Here is a 24038-nt window from a genome sequence, read left to right as displayed (position 1 = left end):
TTCACTAGACCATTCACCATGGAAGAGCTGGAAACTGGTACATCTAATCTAAAACACGGGAAAGCAATTGGTCTTGACAAAATAGCAATGGAGCAGATAAAGCATTTTGGACAGCAAGCAAAGAAGTGGCTCCTACAATTGCTCAACCACTGTCTGGCAACACACAAGCTACCTAATATCTGGCAGAAGGCACATGTAATAGCACTATTAAAGCCTGGAAAAGATCCCTCAGATCCTAAGAGTTTTCGGCCAATTTCACTGCTTTGCCACACCTATAAGCTGTTTGAACGCCTGATACTCAATAGGATAGCACCAACTGTAGATGAGAAGATCATTCCAGAGCAAGCAGGTTTCCGCCCCGGCAAATCAACAACAAGCCAACTGCTCAACCTCACACAACACATCGAAGATGGTTTTGAGCAAGGGATGGTAACAGGTGCTGTTTTTGTAGACCTGTCAGCAGCATACAATACAGTGAACCATAGACGTCTCCTCTGCAATCTTCTAGAGATGACAAAAGAGATTCACTTAACAGAGCTGTTAGAAAGCACGCTTCAGAATCGCCGGCTCTATGTTGAATTAAGTGGGAAGCGCAGCAGGTGGTGTATTCAGAAGAATGGTCTTCCTCAGGGAAGCGTGTTTGCACCGCTGCTGTACAACATCTACATGAATGAACAACCTATTGACGGTGTCACACGCCGTTTTATATAGGCTGATGACTTAGGTGTCACTGACCAAAGCATTGAATTTAACACCGTGGAGAAAGCGCTTTCTGAGGCCTTGGAGGGACTAAAATCCCACTATGAAGAAAACAACATTCGCGCAAACCCATCAAAGACGCAAGTTTGTGCATTCCACCTCAGAAACCGTGAAGCCAAACGCCAGTTGAAAGTAACCTGGTGTGGAGCAACACTGACGCATTGCAAGCACCCTATCTACTTAGGAGTCACCCTTGACAGATGTCTCACCTTCAAGAACCACATCGAGAAGACAAAGGTGAAAGTAAGTGCACGAAACAACATCCTGAATAAGCTAACTAACACAAGATGGGGAGCAAGCCCGAAAACATTGCGAACCAGTGCACTTGCTCTTTGCTATTCCACTGCCGAATATGCCTGCCCTGCATGGGAAAGGTCTACTCATGCCAAGAAGATGGATGCCATTCTGAATGCAAGCTGCCGATTTATCACAGGTTGCTTAAAACCAACAAAGACCAACAGCCTATATACCCTGGCGGGTATCGCTCCCCCTGATATTAGAAGAATGGTGGCCAGCAAGAAAGAGCGACTCCGTCAAACATCAGATGAGAGGCACCCTCTGCATTGTCATACACCTACACCCAGTAATCTAAAGTCCAGGAAGAGCTTCATGAACAGTGTTGTTCCATTACAATCAACCTCATCTGAAGCCCGCATCGCCTTGTGGAAAGACTGGCTCACCAGTCCTGAACAACCCCCAGCAATGGAAATTTTACCTGATGAAAACCTCCCCCCAGGAGCTAATTGCAACTGGGCAACCTGGAAGTGCCTTAACAGACTTAGGACCGGTGTAGGTTGCTCAAAGGTGTCACTAAGCAAATGGGGATATTCAACCAGTCCGACAACTTGTGAATGTGGAAATGAGGCATAGACTATGCAACATCTCCTGCAATGCACATTGTTAGAGGAACCCTGCACTGTTGCAGATCTAGCGAATCCAACAACAAGGCGCAAAAATGTGTCCAGTTCTGGCTGGGCTATGTATAGACTGTCCGTGGACACGATAAGAAGAAGAAGCCTCCCCCTCCCCTGCACTTTTTAAACCGGCGGGATGGACCCATGCGAGCACCGCTCCCCCAGCGGATGCCGTTTCCTCTGTGCTCGGCTGATAAGGACTACAAACACGGTCGTGGTCGCTCTTTCCCTCTGCTCTCTGTCCGGTTCATTTACAGCGCGTGCCGACGAATTAAAAGCTTGTTTAAGGGACGAGACTCTGATTTCAGTCACTTTATTCTCTGTCAAGACCTTTCCAATTTATTTATGCAATTTAGGAGTCATCCGTTTATTAAGTGAGACTTCCTGCAGTGTAACAAGGCAGAATGGGAGTTATTTTAGAGAACAGAAGGGGGCCAGATTGATCACTATGTCCCTCTTCCCTTTTCACAGCAGGACTCCCAGTTCTAGTTTCACTCCCGCAGCCGCGCCTGTGCAAATGATCGGTCGATAATCTGTGAAACCTCACTTTTACAAAGATTGACCTGGAATGTCTCCTATTACAGAATCAATGGGGATTGAATCGCACCTGTTACAGTTTGAAATTGAACCCGAAATTAATCCTGATTGTATCTGTTAGATCCGTGATTCTTTAAATAGGATGTTTCCCCAAGAACTACACGGAGGCTGTAACTTAACAATCAACAGGTGTTTACTGGAGTAGAGTAGTCTCAAGACTGAAGTACAGAAGCCTGCTCCGGCTTTATATACAGGTGTGGTCACTGCCGGTACTACAGTATACAGGAGCTGTAAAACAGTTCTCTCTTAAAGGTAGATACACAACAATTCCTCCCCTTTTAGATTAACAGTACCCATAACATTCAAATAACAGTTAACACTTTAACATGCACAATAAACAGAAATAGTCCATTTATAAATTCAGTCTTTGGGGCGGCTTCCTGATCCTTTCTAGATAGCGCCTTTGATGCGCTATCAATTACCCATAAAAGACGGAGAGTTAGGAGAGTAACTAAAAGGCTTTTATTAACAAAGAACAGAGCATGCCTCTCGTGGTTGACTGGTTTCCAAGAGGGCAGGGGCCTGCAGAGCTGTCACCTTTATACCTGGGCATGTGGGTGGAGCCAGGGGCGGAGCCAGCTGAGGCATGCATAGATACAACACTGTGCAACAACAGCAACAACGGTGAACAACAATAACAGTGGTTTACCACATTCACCCCTTGTTTAAAATTGAGTCCGGCGGGGTGAAGTGTACTAAAGGTTCGTGTAAGTAAGTCTATCAGGTGGCCTTGTATGCCGTCCTGATCGTCGTGGTGGCGGCGGTGATGGTGCAGCATCCAACGTTGAATCTGGCGTCTCATTGAGTGGTTGGGTGGTCAATGATGGGTCCTGGGGCTGCGGCATGCCGTCTACAGGTGTTGGGTTGTGGGTAGTGGTGGATGGCAATGGTAGTGTTTCAGGGGCACCCGAAGGTGCGAGGTCTTGTATGGAGACTGTGTCCTCCCGCCCGTCCGGGTACGCCACGTAAGCATACTGGGGGTTGGCATGGAGGAGGCTCACCCTCTCGACCAGGGGATCCATTTTATGGGACCTCATGTGTTTCCGCAGTAGGACGGGTCCTGGAGACATCAGCCATGTCGGTAGCGAGGTCCCCGATGTGGACTTCCTGGGGAAAGTGAACATTTTTTCATGGGGGGTGGCATTGGTGGCCGTACAAAGCAGTGACCGAATGGAGTGGAGTGCTGCAGGGAGGACCTCCTGCCAGTGAGAGGTCGGAAGGCCCTTAGATTTTAAGTTTAAGAGGACGGCCTTCCAAACTGTCGCATTCTCTCTTTCCACCTGGCCGTTCCCCCGGGGGTTGTAGCTGCTGGTTCTGCTTGTAGCAATACCTCTCGTGAGCAGGTACTGATGGAGTTCGTCGCTCATAAAGGATGAGCCCCGGTCGCTATGGATATAGCTAGGGAAGCCAAACAAGGCAAAAAGGTCATTCAGACCTTTAATGGCCGTGGTACTGGTCATGTCTGGGCAAGGGATGGCAAACGGGAAACGGGAGTACTCATCAATTATGTTGAGGAAGTACACGTTGTGGTCAGAGGAGGGGAGGGGCCCTTTAAAATCGATGCTCAGGCGCTCGAAGGGGCGAGTGGCCTTGATCAGGCTTGCTCTGTCTGGCCTATAAAAATGCGGTTTGCACTCGGCACAGATTTGGCAGTTCCTGGTCATGGTCCTGCCCTCCTCGATGGAGTAGGGCAGGTTACGGGATTTGATGAAGTGAAAAAACCTGCTGACCCCCGGGTGGCAGAGGTCATTGTGGAGGGTCTTCAGTCTATCAACTTGCGCGTTGGCGCATGTACCACGTGATAGGGCATCTGGGGGCTCATTGAGTTTCCCGGGCTTGTACAAGATATCATAATTGTAGGTGGAGAGTTCGATTCTCCACCTCAAGATCTTGTCATTCTTGATTTTGCCCCTCTGCTTATTATTAAACATAAAAGCTACTGAACGCTGGTCAGTGAGCAGGGTAAATCGTTTTCCGGCCAGGTAATGCCTCCAATGTCGCACAGCTTCCACAATGGCCTGGGCCTCCTTTTCGACAGAGGAGTGTCGAATCTCAGGGCCCTGGAGGGTCCTTGAGAAAAAGGCCACGGGTCTCCCCGCCTGGTTAAGGGTTGCAGCTAGGGCAAAGTCGGATGCGTCGCTCTCCACTTGGAAAGCGATGGACTCATCCACTGCGTGCATCGTGGCCCTTGCAATATCTCTTTTTATGAGAGTGAAGGCTGCACAGGCCTCTGCTGTCAGGCGGAAGGAGGTGGACTTGATGAGGGGTCTGGCTTTGTCCGCATAGTTGGGCACCCACTGAGCATAGTACGAGAAAAACCCTAGGCATGTCTTCAGTGCTTTTTGGCAGTGGGGGAGGGGGAGCTCCATAAGGGGGCACATCCTGTCGGGATCGGGGCCAATGACTCCGTTCTCCACTACACAGCCAAGAATGGCAAGGCGCGTGGTGCGAAACATACACTTGTCCTTGTTATATGTTAGGTTCAGCCGCTGGGCCGTACGGAGGAATTTCTCTAGATTAACATCATGGTCCTGCTGGTCGTGGCCGCAGATGGTGACGTTGTCTAGATAGGGGAAAGTGGCCTGGTGCGCGTTCTGGTCAACCATCCGGTCCACCTCCCGTTGGAAGACTGAAACCCCGTTGATGACGCCGAAGGGGACTCGGAGGAAGTGGTAGGGATGACCGTCAGCTTCAAAAGCTGTGTACTGGTGGTCCTCAGCCCTAATGGGGAGCTGGTGGTATGCCGACTTCAGATCAATCGTCGAGAACACCCGGTATTGTGCTATCTGATTGACCATGTCAGATATGCGGGGGAGTGGGTATGCATCTAGCTGGGTGTAGTGATTGATCGTCTGGCTGTAGTCAATAACTAGGCGCTGTTTTTCGCCAGTCTTCACTTCCACCACTTGTGCTCGCCATGGGCTGGTGCTACTTCCAATAATCCCTTCCTTCAGGAGTCTCGCTACCTCGGATTTAATGAAGCTCCTATCCCCGGCACTGTAACGCCTGCTTTTGGTAGCGATGGGCTTACAGTCGCGGGTGAGGTTAGCGAACAAGGACGGGGGGGGACTTTAAGGGTGGAGAGGCTGCAAATGGTGCGCGGCGGGCGCTTTAAAAGCGGCTGGCTGTAGACTGTGAGTGGGGGGAGGGGACCGTCATACGCTAATGTGACACTCTTAAGGTGGCACTGAAAATCCAACCCCAGTAGAACAGCAGCGCAGAGATGTGGCATGACCAGAAGTTTAAAATTTTTGTATTCTGTGCCCCGTACTGAACGGGTCACTACACAGTAGCCAACGATGTCCGCTGACTGGGCTTTGGAAGCCAAAGAGATCCGATGGCGCGTCGGCAGGACCGGGAGAGAGTAACTGCGCACCGTGTCGGGGTGGATAAAGCTCTCCGTGCTCCCGCTGTCAAAAAGGCAGGTAGTGGCGCGGCCATTAACCGTAATGTCCATCATGGACCTGGACAGTTGATGAGGGAGAGATTGGTCCAGTGTCACGGAGGCCAGCGTATGGTCGAGCGAGTCGATGTGGTCGTCAGATGAGGCGGTGGTTGAGTCCGGGTCCCCCATGGTTGAAGTTGGAGACGTCCAAGATGGCAGACAAAATGGCGGCGCCCATGATCCCGATCCCCACGCAGCTGGGGGAGCCCAAGATGGCGGACAAGATGGCTGCCCCCACGGTTCACATGCGGCGCTGCTGGCGTTAGCGGTTTTACCTTTGCAGGTGCTGACATAGTGTCCTTTCTTTCCGCAGCCGGAGCAGGTAGTGTTTCTCGCCGGGCAGCGTGCTCTGGGGTGTTTTGCCTGGCCACAAAAATAACAATTCTATGCCTTGGACATCGCAGCAGTAGTTGAAGGTGGCGGTCCCATGACCCAAGGTTGTGGCGTCCACGTTGCGGAGCGGTTAGGGGAGAAGGCGTCCATATTCCTGTGGGCCGCGTCAAGCGAGAGCGCGAGGGACACTGCCTTTCTCAGGTCCATTTCTCCCTTTTCCAACAGTCTCTGCCGTGAGTAGTCAGACCTTAGACCTGCAACGAAAGCATCTCGGATCAGTCCCTCCGTGTGTGCTGCGGCTGATACTTCTTTGCAATCGCAGACTCGGCCGAGTATCCGTAGTGCCCGTAGGAAGGCCTCCACCGATTCCCCGGGCTGCTGTCTGCGGGATCTTAAGAGGTGCCTGGCATAGACCGTATTTACCGGGCATGCGTATTGCCCTTTTAGCAGATCGATAGCCGCCGCGTAGACCGTCGCGTCCTGGATTATTGTATAAACTTGGTGGCTCACCTTTGAGGCCAGGATTTCCAGCTTGTATTCGTCCAGGGTCACAGTTGAGGCTTGCAGGTAGGCCTCGAAGCAACGCAGCCAATGCGCGAATTTGGTAGCCGAACCCGCTTCTTGAGGGTCTAGGTCCAGGCATGTTGGTCTGAGGGCTCGCAGCAGCTCCTGCTGCTCGGCGTTTGGTGCAGCAGCCTGCTGCTCAGCGTTTGTTGTCAACATTTTGTTTTTGCTAATAAAATTGATGCGCTATCAATTACTCATAAAAGACGGAGAGTTAGGAGAGTAACTAAAAGGCTTTTATTAGCAAAGAACAGAGCATGCCTCTCGTGGTTGACTGGGTTCCAAGAAGGCAGGGGGCTGCAGAGCAGTCACCTTTATACCTGGGCCTGTGGGTGGAGCCAGGGGCGGAGCCAGCAGAGACAAGCTGAGGCATGCATAGGTACAACAGTGTGCAACAACAACAACGGTGAACAACAATAACAGTGGTTTACCACAACCACGTGATAGGGCATCTGGGGGCTCATTGAGTTTCCCGGGCCGGTACAAGATATCGTAATTGTAGGTGGAGAGTTCAATTCTCCACCTCAAGATCTTGTCGTTCTTGATTTTGCCCCTCTGCTTATTGTTAAACATAAAAGCTACTGAACACTGGTCAGTGAGCAGGGTAAATCGTTTTCCAGCCAGGTAATGCCTCCAATGTCGCACCGCTTCCACAATGACCTTGGCCTCCTTTTCGACAGAGGAGTGTCGAATCTCGGGGCCCTGGAGGGTTCTTGAGAAAAACGCCACGGGTCTCCCCGCCTGGTTAAGGGTTGCGGCTAGGGCGAAGTCGGATGCATCGCTCTCCACTTGGAAAGGGATGGACTCATCCACTGCATGCATTGTGGCCTTCACAATATCTCTTTTTATGAGAGTGAAGGCTGCACATGCCTCTGCTGTCAGGGGGAAGGAGGTGGACTTGATGAGGGGTCTGGCTTTGTCCACATAGTTGGGCACCCACTGAGCATAGTAAGAGAAAAACCCTAGGCATCTCTTCAGTGCTTTTTGGCAGTGGGGGAGGGGGAGCTCCATAAGGGGGCGCATTCTGTCGGGGTCGGGGCCGATGACTCCGTTTTCCACTACGCAGCCAAGAATGGCGAGGCGCGTGGTGCGAAACATACATTTGTCCTTGTTGTATGTTAGATTCAGCCGCTGGGCCGTACGGAGGAATTTCTCTAGGTTAACATCATGGTCCTGCTGGTCGTGGCCACAGATGGTGATGTTGTCTAGATAGGGGAAGGTGGCCTGCAGCGCGTTCTGGCCAACCATTCGGTCCATCTCCCTTTGGAAGACCGAAACCCCATTGGTGACGCCGAAGGGGACTCGGAGGAAGTGGTAGAGACGACCGTCAGCTTCAAAAGCTGTGTACTGGCGGTCCTCAGCCCTGATGGGGAGCTGGTGGTATGCCGACTTCAGATCAATCGTCGAGAACACCCGGTATTGTGCTATCTGATTGACCATGTCAGATATGCGGGGGAGTGGGTATGCATCTAACTGGGTGTAACGATTGATTGTCTGGCTGTAGTCAATAACTAGGCGCTGTTTTTCGCCAGTCTTCACTACCACCACTTGGGCTCGCCATGGGCTAGTGCTACCCTCAATAATCCCTTCCTTCAGGAGTCTTGCTACTTCAGATTTAATGAAGCTCCTATCCCCGGCACTGTACCGCCTGCTTTTGGTAGCGATGGGCTTACAGTCGCGGGTGAGGTTAGCGAACAAGGCGGGGGGAGACTTTAAGCGTGGAGAGGCTGCAAATGGTGCGTGGTGGGCGATTTAAAAGCTGCTGGCTGCAGACTGTGAGTGGGGGGAGGGGTCCGCCATACGCTAATGTGACACTTTTAAGGTGGCACTGAAAATCCAACCCCAGTAGAACGGCAGCGCAGAGATGGGGCAGGACAAGAAGTTTAAAATGTTTGTATTCTGTGCCCCTTACTGAAAGGGTCACTACACAGTAGCCACCGACGTCTGCTGAATGGGATTTGGAAGCCATAGAGATCCGATGGCGCGTTGGCAGGACCGGGAGAGAGTAACTGCGCACCGTGTCGGGGTGGATAAAGCTCTCCGTGCTCCCGCTGTTGAAAAGGCAGGTAGTGGCGCGGCCATTTACCGTAATGTCCATCATGGACCTGGACAGTTGGTGAGGGAGAGATTGGTCCAGCGTCACGGAGGCCAGCGTATGGTCAAGCGAGTCACTGTGGTCGTCAGACGAGGCGGTGGTTGAGTCCGGGTCACCCGCGATTGGAGTTGGAGGTGTCCAAGATGGTGGACAAAATGGCTGCGCCCAGGATCCCGATCCCCACGCGGCTGGAGGTGTCCAAGATGGCGGTCAAGATGGCTGCCCCCACGGTTCACACGCGGCGCTGCTGGCGTTAGCGGTTTTACCTTTGCAGGCGATGACGTAGTGTCCTTTCTTCCTGCAGCCAGAGCAGGTAGCATTTTTCGCCGGGCAGCGTGCTCTGGGGTGTTTAGCCTGGCCACAAAAGTAACATTTCGGGCCCTTGGACATCGCTGCAGCAGTTGGTGCCGGGGGTGGCGGTCCCATGACCCAAGGTTGAGGCGTCCACAGTGCGGAGCGGCTAGGGGAGAATGCGTCCATATTCCGGTGGGCCGCGTCTAGCGAGAGCGCCAGGGACACTGCCTTCTTCAGGTTGATTTCGCCCTTCTCCAGCAGTCTCTGCCGGGAGTAGTCGGACTTGAGGCCCGCAACGAAAGCATCTCGGATAAGTCCCTCCGTGTCTGGCGCGGCCGATACCTCTTTACAATCGCAGGCTCGGCCGAGTATCTGTAGTGCCCGTAGGAATGCCTCCACCGATTCCCCGGATTGCTGTTTGCGGGATCTCAGGAGGTGTCTGGCATAAACTGTATTTACCGGGCGTGTGTATTGTCCTTTTAGCAGATCGATAGCCGCCGCATAGGTAGTCGCATCCTGGATGAGCATGTAGACTTGGTGGCCCACCTTGGAGGCCACGATTTTTAGTTTGTTTCCATCTAGTATCACCGCTGAGGCTTCCAGGTAAGCTTTGAAGCAACGCAGCCATTGTGCGAACTTGGTAGACAAACACGCCTCTTGAGGGTCTAGGTCCAGGCATGTTGGTCTGAGGGCATGCAGCAGCGCCTGCTGCTCAGCGTTTGGTGCCGTCATTTGCTGCAGCGCTGGCTGCTCAGCGTTTGGTGCCGACATTTTGTTTCTTGTTAATAAAATTGATGCGCTATTAATTACTCATAAAAGATGGAGAGTTAGGAGAGTAACCAAAAAGGCTTTTATTAACAAAGAACAGTGCATGCCTCTCGTGGTTGACTGGTTTCCAAGAAGGCAGGGGACTGCAGAGCAGTCACCTTTATACCTGGGCATGTGGGTGGAGCCAGGGGCGGAGCCAGCTGAGGCATGCATAGATACAACAGTGTGCAACAACAACAACAACAGTGAACAACAATAACAGTGGTTTACCACACTCCTCGACGGGAAATGCAGAGTTGCAGGCAGATTCGAATCAACCTCGTCGCCACTGTTAGATCCGTGATTCTTTAAATAGGATGTTTCCCCAAGAACTACACGGAGGCTGTAACTTAACAATCAACAGGTGTTTACTGGAGTAGAGTAGTCTCAAGACTGAAGTACAGAAGCCTGCTCCGGCTTTATATACAGGTGTGGTCACTGCCGGTACTACAGTATACAGGAGCTGTAAAACAGTTGTCTCTTAAAGGTACATACACAACAGTATCAGCCTGGAATTTGCAAGGGAGTGATGGAATAAGATAAAAAGAATTTTAAAATGTTAGGAAATCTTTGACTAATAATGAATTTACTAACTTAATTCTGTGGTTTAGAAAAACATTGGTGGGCTTTTTGAAAATAAAAAATCGTTGGCGGTCTGACTGTTGAGGCCAGTTATTTCCGCCCTATTGATTGGCAGGTTGGTCAACGGAAAACACAAATGAAATTCATACAAAGCAACCAATCATAATTTCGCTCTCTGAGTTCCTTAAGAAGGTATAAGGAAAGCAGAAGAGCAGTAGCAGAGGAGACTTTCATTCTTTCTCTGACCGTGTGGAAATGTCTGGAAGAGGAAAAACCAGCGGTAAAGCTCGGGCCAAGGCCAAGTCCCGCTCCTCCCGGGCCGGACTGCAGTTCCCTGTGGGCCGTGTTCTCAGGCTCCTGCAAAAGGCCAACTTTGCAGAGTGTGTGGGTGCCGGAGCCCCGGTCTACATGGCTGCTGTGCTCGAGTATCTGACCGCTGAAATCCTGGAGCTGGCCGGCAACACGGCCCGCGACAACAAGAAGACCCGCATCATCCCCAGACACCTGCAGCTGGCCATCCGCAATGACGAGGAGCTCAATAAGCTGCTGGGAAAGGTGACCATCGCTCAGGGTGGGGTGCTGCCTAATATCCAGGCCATGCTGCTGCCCAAGAAAACCAGCACTGCCAGCTCCAAGAGGAAGTAAAGCGGACAAGATTCAATCTAATAACCAAAGGCTCTTTCCAGAGCCACCCACTGTATCTAGGAAAGGGCTGGTTACTGTTCTGTTCTATGGGTCACAATTTTTTTTTTTATTCATTGATGGGATGTGGGCATCGCTGGCTGGCTAGGCCTGCATATAGTGCCCATCCCTAATTGCCCTTGAGAAGATGGTGGTGAGCCGCCTTCTTGAACCGCTGCAGTCCATATGGTGTAGGTACACCCACAATGCTGTTAGGGAGGGAGTTCCAGGATTTTGGTCCAGCAACAGTGAAGGAACGGTGATACAGGTCCAAGTCAGGATGGTGTGTGGCTTGGAGGGGAACTTGTAGGTGGTGATGTTCCCATGCGTCTGCTGCCCTTGTCCTTCTAAGTGGTAGAGGTCGCGGGTTTGGAAGGTGCTGTTGAAGGAGCTTTGACGAGTTGCTGCAGTGCATTTGTAGATGGTACACACGGCAGCCACAGTGCGCCAGTGGTGGAGGGAGTGAATGTTGAAGGTGGTGGATGGAGTGCCAATCAAGTGGGCTGCTTTATCCTGAATGGTGTCGAGCTTCTTGAGTGTTGTTGGAGCTGCACTCATCCAGGCAAGTGGAGAGTATTCCATCACACTCCTGACTTGTGCCTTGTAGATGGTGGAAAGTCTTTGGGGAGTCAGGAGGTGAGGCACTCACCGCAGAATTCCCAGCCTCTGGCCTGCTCTTGTAGCCACAGTATTTATATGGCTGGTCCAGTTCAGTTTCTGATCAATGGTAACCCCCAGGATGTTGATAGTGGGGGGTTCAGCGATATTAATGACATTGAATGTTAGGGGGAGATGGTTAGTCTCGCTTGTTGGAGATGGTCATTGCCTGGCACTTGTGTGGTGCGAATGTTACTTGCCACTTGTCAGCCCAAGTCTGAATGTTGTCCAGGTCTTGCTGCATATGGACACAGACTTCGTCAGTATCTGACGAGTCTCGAATGGTGCTGAACAATGTGCGAACATCCCCACTTCTGACCTTATGATGGAGGGAAGGTCATTGATGAAACAGCTGAAGATGGTTGGGCCAAGGACACTGTCCTGAGGAACTCCTGCAGTGATGTCATGTGATTGAGATGAATGACCTCCAACAACATCAGCCAACTTCTTTTGTGCTAGGTATGATTCCAACCAATCTCAGATCTAAATTAACATCTTAAATCTTAAATTCTACTTTGAAATTCACACATTTGCCCATTCAGTTATCTATCCACCACTCACCTGACAATCAAACGCTGCCACACAGTAACAGAGTAACATACAATTGGTATCCTGTATGAACGAATATCCCCTCACTCACAAGCAGTACTAGTGAGTGGTCGTGCTTTTCCAATACTCACCTGTCAATCCCACACTGACACAGTACCAGAGAGTGACAGATAAAGTATCTAGTATAGCCTCACCAGACAATTTAAAAATGTCACATTGTACTAGACAGTGTCAGATACAGTATCTATCGTTTTTCGCCAGCCAATCTGCCACTGAAAATGCAGAGAGTGACAGATACAGTATCTGTCCCATATTCAGCAGTGAATCCCACATTGGCACATAGTACCAGAGTGACAGAGGGAGTGTCTATCCCACACTCAATGATCAACCACACTGTTCACACTAGAATCGGATGAGCGCGTCCATCTGCTTTTAATGGTTGTTTGGAGTTTTCAGCTAGACCAATAAACTACTTGGCAATGGTTTTAAGCGGAACATAAACACGGCGCTGAGGTATCTGTCAAAATCAAAATGGTTTCTGCTGAATCATTGTCTCTTGTTGCAGCACTCGCTTTTAGCCAGTGGATGACAAAGACGTCTAATAGTTTGGAGAGTGCGGATTGTGTCCACACATCCAGACCGCCGTGAGTCTGGTGTTGGCCGGGGAGCTGGCCAAGAACGCCAGCTCCAAGTAAAACTCTACAATTTACTGACAGAAATATGGAAATCACAACGGCTGCTTTCAGAGCCACCCACAGCCTCTCTGAAGGAGCCGCCAGTTTAATGCACTGATTTCGTCAGTTTATTCATTCCGGCCAAAGTCCTGTCAATCTGGTGAGGAAATTAGCAGAAAATTAGTGAAACTGCCCCAATTTAATGTCTGTCTCTGTCGAATTTAATAATTATAAATAAAATCTTTCTTTTTTGAATGTGATGGAATGTTTCAAACTTAATTTTAAAATTGATCAATTGAGGCCAATAGTTAATTCTGTTAAGGAAATGGGATTCCAATCAATCGACCAATCCGAAGTAGCCTCAGGTTACAGCGGGTTCCGACAGTTAGAACTGGAGACATTGCAGTCCATCCAATGACTTTACTTAAACCCTTGAATTTCACAATCCCCGACAGTATCTGTGCAGGAAGCAAACTTCAGAAGGAGAATAATCTCACAAGTTGGCCTCTTGTCACAGCAGCTCGGTTTAACCTATTGTGAGGTGGAAAGCTCCGGTTCCCCGTCACACCATCTGTCTGATATATAAAAGCTGAATGGAAACAGAACACTAAGCGCATGGACACCCAGGAAGACTAAAAGAGCATTTCACTGCGAGGGGAGAATACAGGGTCCGGCCCAAAGAGTCACTTGTAACCCCATAATAATCCTTATAATTCTGAAGCTATTCCCCACCCCAATATATCCCCGCTCCCGGTCCCAGGGCGCTGCTCTCTCTGTGAGGCGGTGGGTGGCTCTGAGAAGAGCCTTTGTTTTGTGCCTGGATGTTGTCACTTTTCGCTGGCGCTTGGCTCCGACTTTTCCCAGTCCTTTGCCTCCTTTACCTCCTCCAGGCCGGACAATTCTTTACAGGAATATCAACTGAATGATAAACTCTCGCCGTCCTGATGAATTTATGAAGCCAGCCCGGATCTGGTTGAGAAAGGCAGAGTGTGAGAGAGGCTGGGAGAAGACCGAATCAGAGTGACAGACAGAGCAGAGACAGCGTCCTCTGAGCTTCAGCTCCGGCTCCAGCTTTCAGGCTTCAGCATTTAAACAGTTTCCTGCACCTCCCCCTCTCCCCCACAGTGTTTAAAGTGACAGGAAGGGACCACGTGAGCTCCCCTCCCCCAGCTCTGCCAGCGGGGGCCGTTTCCTCTGTGCTCGGCTGATGATCGCTGAACACATCAGGGAGCGGAGATATCACGGGCCTGATTAAGGGAGCAAACAGCAACCTCCTCACAGCAGCACATCGCATTGAGACTGTGTCCGCAGATGGGCTTTGAGTCGGGGTAATTTCATCGGAAGCTGGGGATTGTTTGTAAGAGACAGATTGGAACAGGAACTAGTTCCGGAACATGGAGTGAGTGGGGGAAGGGAGAGGCCATTCTCGGGCTGTGTGTGCACAGTGTAAGATAACTTAGAGAGTAAATCACCTCGCTCTATCAAATCATTGCTGCTTTCTCCAGATCAGTCGTGAATGTTCCTGATTCAGTTCCAATCTCACCGTGTGTGTTATTATTGTTCAGTGAACAGGGAAACAGGAACAGGGAAACAGCCTGACAGTGAGGATGTGCGGAGATTCACAACGTGCATCGATTGCAGGCAGCAGGTGAGAAATGTGAAATAACACAATTCAAAAATCGGTTATTTCCTTTGGGTGCGTTGAGTTCTCCAGAACCGTGTTGCTGGTGATCGAGAGATACATTGTCGCTCCCTCAGATATATCAGTATCCGGGCTCTGAGACATTCTGTTAACTATTCAGGCAGCTCCATCGCACACACAGTAAGTAGACTATCACTCACAGAGCGCACAGACACAGAACTGGCCTCTATCCTATTATAACAGGCAGCAGAAGCACTCAGCCCCACAGTGATCCGAATTTCCAGTGTTACATTATGAATCTCACAGTAACTTGCAGTAGTTGAATAAGATGCTGTTTCAAAGCCCAAACAGATTGCACTGATAGGCATATCCATTTTCACTCCCTTACACATACGAACAGATAGACACTGATATGGTGTCAGTCCTCGCTGCTGGCTGCAAACGGACAGTCAACCCGAATAACTAAAGTGTGGAGATGCCGGATTTGGAATGGGGTGGACAAATGTCAGAAGTCACACAACACCAGGTTATATTCCAACAGCTTTATTTGAAATCACAAGCTTTCGGAGCGCTGCTCCTTCGTTAGGTGAAGTGGAGAAATGCATAAAGACACAGCTTATATAGCCAGAGAATAATGTCAGATGTTTACAGGTAATCGAATAACTAAAATACAAGACCAGAGAGTCGGAGGTAATGGACTGAAACAAGCCTCCTCCTGAGACAGTCACAGATAATCTCAAACGAGCATTGGCCTACACAAGGTGGAGAAGGAATGGAATCCAATAGTTACACAGAGCAAGAATAGTACAATACAAGAGACTGTCAATTACATAATAATTCTCACACTCACATACATTACCAGTATAAGAGATACAGAATCAATCCCACACTCACAACCAGTAGCAGAAATGACAGCTACAGAATAAAGCCCACACTCACAAAGCAGTGACAGACAGGTACAAAGTAAAATCTACAATCACACCAGAAACTGACAGGTACAGACAAAAGACTAGAAACTGAGTTAGAGTAAAATCCACACACACATCCTAGAGACAGAATGCTATAGAGTAAAACCCACATTCAGATACCAGGTTCACAGCTATAGATAAAATCAAAACACAATTAAAAGAGACTGACAGATACAGGGTGAAACTTGCACTCACATCCCAGAGAGTGACCGGTACAGGGTGAAACCCACACACACACAAGATTAGACGGGAAGAGACAGACTAAAGTCCACACTCCCATACCAGAAACAGACAGCGACTGATTAAACCTTACTCATATAATAGAAACTACCAGATACAGCATAAATCCCCACTCACGTACTTGAAACTGACATTTACAGAGATCACACCACACTCACATACAAGAGGCAGAATGGTACAGAGTGAAACACACACTCACACAACAGAAGCTGTCAGATAAAGAATAAAACCCCAGAGACTGACAAATACAGAATAAAGCCCACATCCAAATTATAGACTCTGAATGATAAATGGGACAACAAATCTCAGGCACCAGAGAATGACAGCTAGAGATTAATGCCATTACTAACAAACCAGTGACTTACAGATGCAGAATAAATTCCACACTCCCATCCCAGAAACTGACAGGTACTGAACAAAACCCTTACCCTTACAACAGAAATTGAAAGGTACAGCATAAAACCCACACTCACATATCAGAGACTGTCAGATACAGAGTGAAACTCACACTCACATACCAGAGACTGTCAGATACAGAATGAAACTCACACTCATATAACAGAGACTGTCAGATACAGAGTGAAACTCACACTGACATATCAGAGACTGTCAGATACAGAGTGAAACTTACACTCATATACCAGAGACTGTCAGATACAGAGTGAAACTCACACTCATATACCAGAGACTGTCAGATACAGAGTAAAACTCACACTCACATACCAGAGACTGTCAGATACAGAGTGAAACTCACACTCACATATCAGATACTGTCAGATACAGAGTGAAACTCACACTCATATACCAGAGACTGTCAGATACAGAGTGAAACTCACACTCACATACCAGAGACTGCCAGATACAGAGTGAAACTCACACTCACATAACAGAGACTGTCAGATACAGAGTGAAACTCACATACCAGAAGATCACAGGTGCAAAATAAATGCAAGATTTGCATACCAGAAACTGAAGATAGTGAAACAACACAACACTCACATTCAAGAGACTGACAGATACAGAATAAAATCCACAAACACATCCAAGAGACAGTCAGCTATAAGAAAATAAGAAATAGTTATAAAGCCCCTCAAGCCTGCTCCGATATTCAATAAGATCAAGGCTGAACTTCTGCCACAACTCCAATTTCCCACCCTCTCCCTAAATCCCTTGATTCCCTTAGTGCCCAAAAATCTATGATCTCAGTCTTGAATACACTCATCGACTGAGCATCCACAGCCCCATGCAGTAGAGAATTCCAAAGATTCACTACCTTCTGAGTGGATACATTTCTCATCAACTCATTCCTAATTGTCCAATGCCTTGTCACGAGTCTATGACTTCTGGTTCTAGACTCTCCTGCCAGGGGAAACAGCCTCGCAGCATTTACCCCTGTCAAACACTCTATAATTTGAAATGTTTCAATGAGATCACCTCTCATTCTTCTAAACTCCACAGAATATATGCCCATTATAATCAATCTCTCCTCATAGAACAGCCTAGGAATCAATCTCGTGAACACTTGATACACCCCATCTAGAGCATGTAAACCCTGCCTTAGATAAGGAGACCAAAATATGCAAAGTGCTCCAGTTATGGTATAACCAAAGGCCTACAAAATTGCAGCACACACACGTATACTTTTACTGCGACCCCTTTGCAATAAATGCAAACATTCCTTTTACCATTCTAATTGTACCTGCATGTTAACTTTCTGTGATTCGTGTAAAAGGACACTCCAATCCATCTGAATAGGGACAGAGAAAAACCCATACTCATATATCAGAGACAGTCATGAATAGAGTAAAATCCTCAATCATATAACAGAAACTGACAGATACATAATACAACATAGCCACACATACCGGAAAACAACAGGTTCAAAATAAAGCCCATATTCACATACTAGACACTGACTGTTACAAAGAAAAACCCACACTCACACCCCAGAGACAGAGAGGTACAGAGTAAAACACACACACACGTGGCACAAACTGAATATTACAGACAAAAACCCACACTCACATCCCAGAGATATAAGCATTAGAAACAGGAGTAGGTCAAATGGCCCCTCAAGCATCACAGATATAGAATAAAGCCACACTCACACACCAGAGACTGTCAGGTACAGAATGACCACCCACATTTCCATGACAGAAACAGACAGGTAAAGATTAAAACCTGGCACTCGGAAACCAGAATCTGACAGATATAGAGTAAAGCCCACCCTCGCACACCAAAGACAAACAGATAGAGAGTAAAATGCATAAACACATCTCAGAGTATTACAGATATAGATTAAAACCCACACACACATTCCTGAGTATGATAGATACAGAGTAAAACCCAAAAATACATCTCAGAGTATGACAGATACAGAGAAAAACACACATTCACATCCCAGAGTATGACGTATAGAGTGAACCCCCCACCGCACATCCCAGATTGTGACATTTACAGAGTAATACCCTGACACACATCCCAAAGTATAACATTGCAGAGTAAAACACACACTCACATCCCAGAGTATGACAGATACAGAGTAAACCCCCCACCACACAACTAAGATTGTGACATTTACAGAGTAATACCCTGACACACATCCCAAAGTATAACATTGCAGAGTAAAACACACACTCACATCCCAGAGTATGACATATACAGAGTAAACACCCCACCATACACCACAGATAACGACATTTACAGGGAAAAACCTAACACACATCCCATAATATAACATTTACAGAGTAAAACCCACACTCAACTCACAGAGACAGACAGATACACGGTAAAACCCACACTCACACCAAAGACTGAGAGATAAATAGTAAGTCCCACATTCACATACCATAGACGAAGAGATAGAGTAAAACTGACACACACATTCCAGAAACTAGTAGGTATTAATTCAAATACTCACTCATTCAACAGAGACTAAAAAGTACATATTCCAACCCACTCGCACATATAAGAAACAAAAATGTACAAAATAAAGCCCGTCCTAACAAACCAGACACTGAGAGGTACAAAGAAAAACACACACTCAGATATCAGAAACTGACAGAGACAGAATAATCTCACACTCACACAACTGTGACTGACTGATACAGAAGAAACCCACACTCAATTACCAGAAGCTGATAGGTGCATAAAAAAACACAACATTGCATAGCAGAAAAAGAAGATAGTGAAAAAGACACTCACATAGTAGAGTTTGACAGATAAAGACAAAAACCCACACTCACAAACCAGAAACTTACAGATTCAGAGTAAACACTTTTTCAATAGCAGAAATTGACAGATAGAAAGGAAAACCCACTCTCATCTATCAGAAACTGACTGGTTCTGAATAAAAGCAGTACTAGCATACAAGAGATCAATGGGTACAGAATAGAACCCACGTTTACAAACCAAAGACAGACAGAAACAGAATAAAACCCATTCTCACAGAACAGTAATTGGAAGATGCAGAATAAAACCCACACTCACATATCAGAGACTGACTGGTAGAGTAAAACCTAAAATTCACATATCAGAAACTGACAGTTACAGTGAAAAACCCACACTCTCTCATCAGAAACTGACAGGTACAGAGTGAAACCCACATTCACCATCCAGAGACTGACAGGTGCAGGTTGAATCACACACTGACACAGAGTATCGGAGTGTGACAGACACAGAATGAGTCCCCCACACACATGCAATACCAGAAAATAATAGAGATACAATGAATCCCACACTGACACCGATTATTAAAGACTGACTGGTACAGAATGAATCTCACTCTCACACAAAGTCCAGAGATTGACAGAGAATGTACCTCACTGTCACATTTAGTACTAGACACTGACAAATACAGAATCAAATGCACAATGACAAGAGTATCAGAGACATATATACAGAATGATTCTCATTCTCACACAAAGTACCAAAGACTGACAGACACATAATTAATACTGAATGCACCTCATTGTCACATACTGAACCAGAAACAGACAAATCCAGAATTAATCAAACTCTGACAAAGTGTATCAAAGTCTAAGAGATAATGATTGTATATAACAATCACATACGATACCAAAGATTAACAGGCAGAAAATAAATCAATTTCTCCCATAGTGTATCAGAGACAGACAGTTATATAATGATTTCCAAATTCTTCTGCCGTGCCAGAGCTAACTGATATAGAATACAGCTCAGTCTCAAATACAGTATCAGAGACTGACAGATACAGAATGAATCTCACACTAACAGCATCAGAGTCAGACAGGTACAGAATGAATCCCACAATCATATACAGTACCAGAAAATGAGAGAGACACAATGATCCCCACTCTGATACAGAGAATTAAAGACTGACTGATACAGAATGGATCTCACTTTCAAACATAATAACAGAGACTGAGAGATACAGAATGTATCTCACTGTCACATGGAGTATCAGACACTGACTAACACAGAATCAATCCCACACTGACACAGATTATCAGGGACTGACAGGTATAGAATTAATCTCATGCTCTCATATGGTATCAGAGATTGACAGATATCTCACACTCACATACAGCACCAGATAGTGACAGAGACAGAATTAATCTAACTCTCACATACAGTATCAGAGACTGACAGGTAAAGAATAAATCCCAAACTGACAGATATATAATAAATCTCAATCTCACATACAGTATATCAGATTGGCAGAGAGTGAGAATGAATCTCACACTGACACAGAGTATCAGACGGTGACAGACCCAGAATTAATACAGACTGGCACACAGTACAGGAAAATGATAGAGACACCATTAACCCCACATTAAAGGCTGATTGTTATAGAATGAATCTCCCTCTCATATACAGCACCAGAGAATGACAGATATATAATTACTCTAACAAGCACATACAGAACAGAGGCTGACAGAGAGAGAATGAATCTTACAGTAACACAGAGCATCATAGGGCCTGGCAGATACAGAATGAGTCCACAATCACATGCAGTACAATTGATTTACAGATAGATTCAGTCCCACACTCTGATACAGTAGCAGATACTAGCAGAAATGGAATTAATTTCAAACTAACATCAAGTGCCAGCGTCTGACAGATGCAGGACAAATCCCACATTCATAAACCGAGTAAGTAGCAGATACATGCGGAATTCTTCGGTGAAAGACAGTACGAGAGACTGACAGATTCAGCACTAATACGACACTAACCTGCAGTCCCAGAGACTGACAAATACAGAATGAATCTCACACTCACACTCAGTACCAGAGACTGACATCTTAGACTTAGACTTGCACAACGTCCCAGTGAATGACAGAAACAGAATGAATCCCACACTACACTCAGTACCAGAGACTGACAGATCCAGAATTAATCTTAGACATGCACACCATCCCAGTGAATGACAGATACAGACTGAATCTCAAACTCGCACATCCCAGTGACAGACAGATACAGAATTAATATCACACACACGTACAGTACCAGAGAATGACAGATTCTGAATGAATCCCAACACTGACACACGGTACCAGAGTCTGACGGATACAGATGGAATCCCACACTGACACATGGTATCAGTGACGGACAGGAAACGAATGGATCCCACACTCACATACTGTAACAGAGATTCAGATTGAGAATGATTCCCACACTTACATAAATCACCAGAGACTGAATAACACAGAACTATTCCAATACACACACTCACAGTACTAGAGACTGTCAGATATTGAACTAAATTGGCGGAGACCACACCGCAAGACGTGAATATAGTGCACTGGTTGGAGGAAGTACATCTAAACTGTTGTCTCGTCCGGAAGAAGTGCTTGGGACCCTGGATAATGGTCTGGGAAATGGTGAATGGACAGATGCACTTGCAATGACCTTTCTGACTGCAGGGGGCGTGCTGGTGACAAAAGCTCAATCTGATTGGATACATAAAGAAGCCAATCAGAGAGATGCAGAACAATGGCATTTCACATCACTCTTCACCAGCCAATCACAACCATTGCCTTCACCCATCCCTCATTAGCATAGGACTGTGGGGGCTGCCTATTTATTCCGAGCGCGGAGCGGGTTTGTGTCATTTTGTTCCTGAATTCGAGTTTGAGAATGGTTGATGAAAAGAAAACAGTTGCCAAGAAGGGCGCCAAGAAAACGGTCACTAAACCGGCAGCGAAGGGCGGCAAGAAGCGCAGGAAGTCGAGGAAGGAGAGTTACTCCATCTACATCTACAAAGTGATGAAGCAGGTTCACCCCGACACCGGCATCTCCTCAAAGGCCATGGGGATCATGAACTCGTTTGTGAACGATATTTTCGAGCGCATCGCGGGTGAGGCTTCCCGCCTGGCCCATTACAACAAGCGGCGCACCATCAGCTCCCGGGAGATCCAGACCGCCGTGCGCCTGCTGCTGCCCGGGGAGCTGGCCAAGCACGCCGTGTCGGAAGGCACAAAGGCGGTGACCAAATACACCAGCTCCAAGTAAAACTGCACGCTGTCCTGAAAGAACAAACCCAAAACGCAACGGTTCTTTTAAGAGCCACCCACAATCTCTCTGAAAGAGCTACACAAACACATCTCCCTTTAGGCTCAATTTACTGTAATTATTTCCGTAACAAGTGTGTTTGGGAACGTTTAAAGTTCCAGCTGTAGATTTAGTTTTGTCTTTTCAGATAAGCAGTTTCGCTGACCGGATCGACCTTAGTGTCGCTGTTGTATTTCCCGTCCAGTAAACTACAAACACGGTCCCTGATCGCTCTTTCCCTTTACTCTCAGACCCGTTCACTTGCAGCGCCTTCCGACGAATTAAAAGCTTGTTTTCGAGAGGAGACTCTGATTTCATTCACCTCAATCTCTATAAAAACATTTTCATTTTTTCAATGCCAGTTGTGGTCAATCATTTTATTAACCCGAGAATTCCTGCATTGTAACAACCCTGAATGGGGGTTCTTAGAGACCAGAACGGGGTCAGTTTGATCACTCTGTCCATCTTCTCTTCTCACAGCAGGACACCCAGATCTAGTTTCACTCCTGCAGCAGCGCCTGTGCAAAGGATCGATCGATAATCTGAATCCTCACTTTTACAAAGATTGAGCAGGAATGTGTCCCGTTACAGAATCAATGGGGATTTAATCCCGCCCGTGAAGTTTCGATATTGAACCCGGAATTAATCCTGATTGTAACAGCCTAGAATTTGCACGGATGAGATGGAATAAGACACAAGGAATTATTTGGAACTCCTTGGCTATGAGTAAATTTATTCAGGAAAATATTGGCGGGCTTTTTGAAATTAAAATATCGTTGGCGAACTGAATGTTGAGGCAGTTATTGCCGCCCTGTTTTGATTGGCGGGAAAAGCAGACTGTGATTGGTCACCGGAAAGCACCAATGAAATTCACCACAGAGCGACCAATCACAAGTACGCTCTCTGCATTCCTCCAGAAGGCATAAGAAGGGCAGATATGGGAGGAGATTTTCATTCTTTCTTTCAAGGAGTGAATTGTGGAAATGTCTGGAAGAGGAAAAACCGGCGGTAAAGCTCGGGCCAAGGCTAAGTCTCGCTCATCCCGGGCCGGACTACAGTTCCCTGTGGGTCGTGTTCACAGGCTCCTGCGAAAGGGCAACTACGCTGAGCGTGTGGGTGCCGGAGCCCCGGTCTACATGGCTGCTGTGCTCGAGTATCTGACCGCTGAAATCCTGGAGCTGGCCGGCAACGCGGCCCGCGACAACAAGAAGACCCGCATCATCCCCAGACACCTGCAGCTGGCCATCCGCAATGATGAGGAGCTCAACAAGCTGCTGGGAAAGGTGACCATCGCTCAGGGCGGGGTGCTGCCTAATATCCAGGCCGTGCTGCTGCCCAAGAAAACCAGCACTGCCAGCTCCAAGAGCAAGTAAAGCGGACAAGATTCGATCTAATAACCCAAAGGCTCTTTTCAGAGCCACCCACTTTATCTGTGAAAGAGCTGGTTACTGTTCAAACATATTCGGCTATAAACAGGACACTGTCGAGCATGTAGAAATCTAGATGTACAAACACTAGCGGGCTTGCTGTGAGCGAATATTCAGATCGGTGATTCAATATAGAGAAGGTCTGGCTTCAGAGTAAAACAAAACACACGGAACCTGAACGTGAGACCGGCACTCAATGAACATGTTATTGGGAGAGCCGAATATGAACGGATGTTTAGAACCGAGTAGAAATTGAGTGAGCGGTGGATGGGCTTACCG

The 24038-nt window shown here is 47.4% G+C and overlaps 1 protein-coding gene across 1 annotated transcript; it reads left to right on the top strand.

Moving 5' to 3' along the window:
• Window positions 1–23306: 23306 nt before the first annotated feature.
• On the top strand, window positions 23307–23705 carry LOC147114427 (histone H2A type 2-C-like). Its single transcript, XM_085992075.1, has one exon. It carries the CDS (start codon window positions 23316–23318, stop codon window positions 23703–23705), a length of 390 nt encoding a protein of 129 aa, XP_085848201.1. The 5' UTR covers window positions 23307–23315.
• The last annotated feature ends 333 nt before the right edge of the window (window positions 23706–24038 follow it).

This window comes from Somniosus microcephalus, chromosome 7 (assembly GCF_052327205.1).
Source record: "Somniosus microcephalus isolate GS21.2 chromosome 7, FLI_Smic_1.0, whole genome shotgun sequence".
NCBI classification, from domain to species: Eukaryota; Metazoa; Chordata; class Chondrichthyes; order Squaliformes; family Somniosidae; genus Somniosus; species Somniosus microcephalus.
The sequence above is the reverse complement of the archived record's forward strand: the minus strand, read 5'-3'. Positions and strand labels throughout refer to the sequence as shown.

Bases quoted from the DNA above. Each gene is read 5' to 3' on its own strand.
- LOC147114427 (XM_085992075.1), top strand. From the start codon at position 23,316: ATGTCTGGAAGAGGAAAAACCGGCGGTAAAGCTCGGGCCAAGGCTAAG.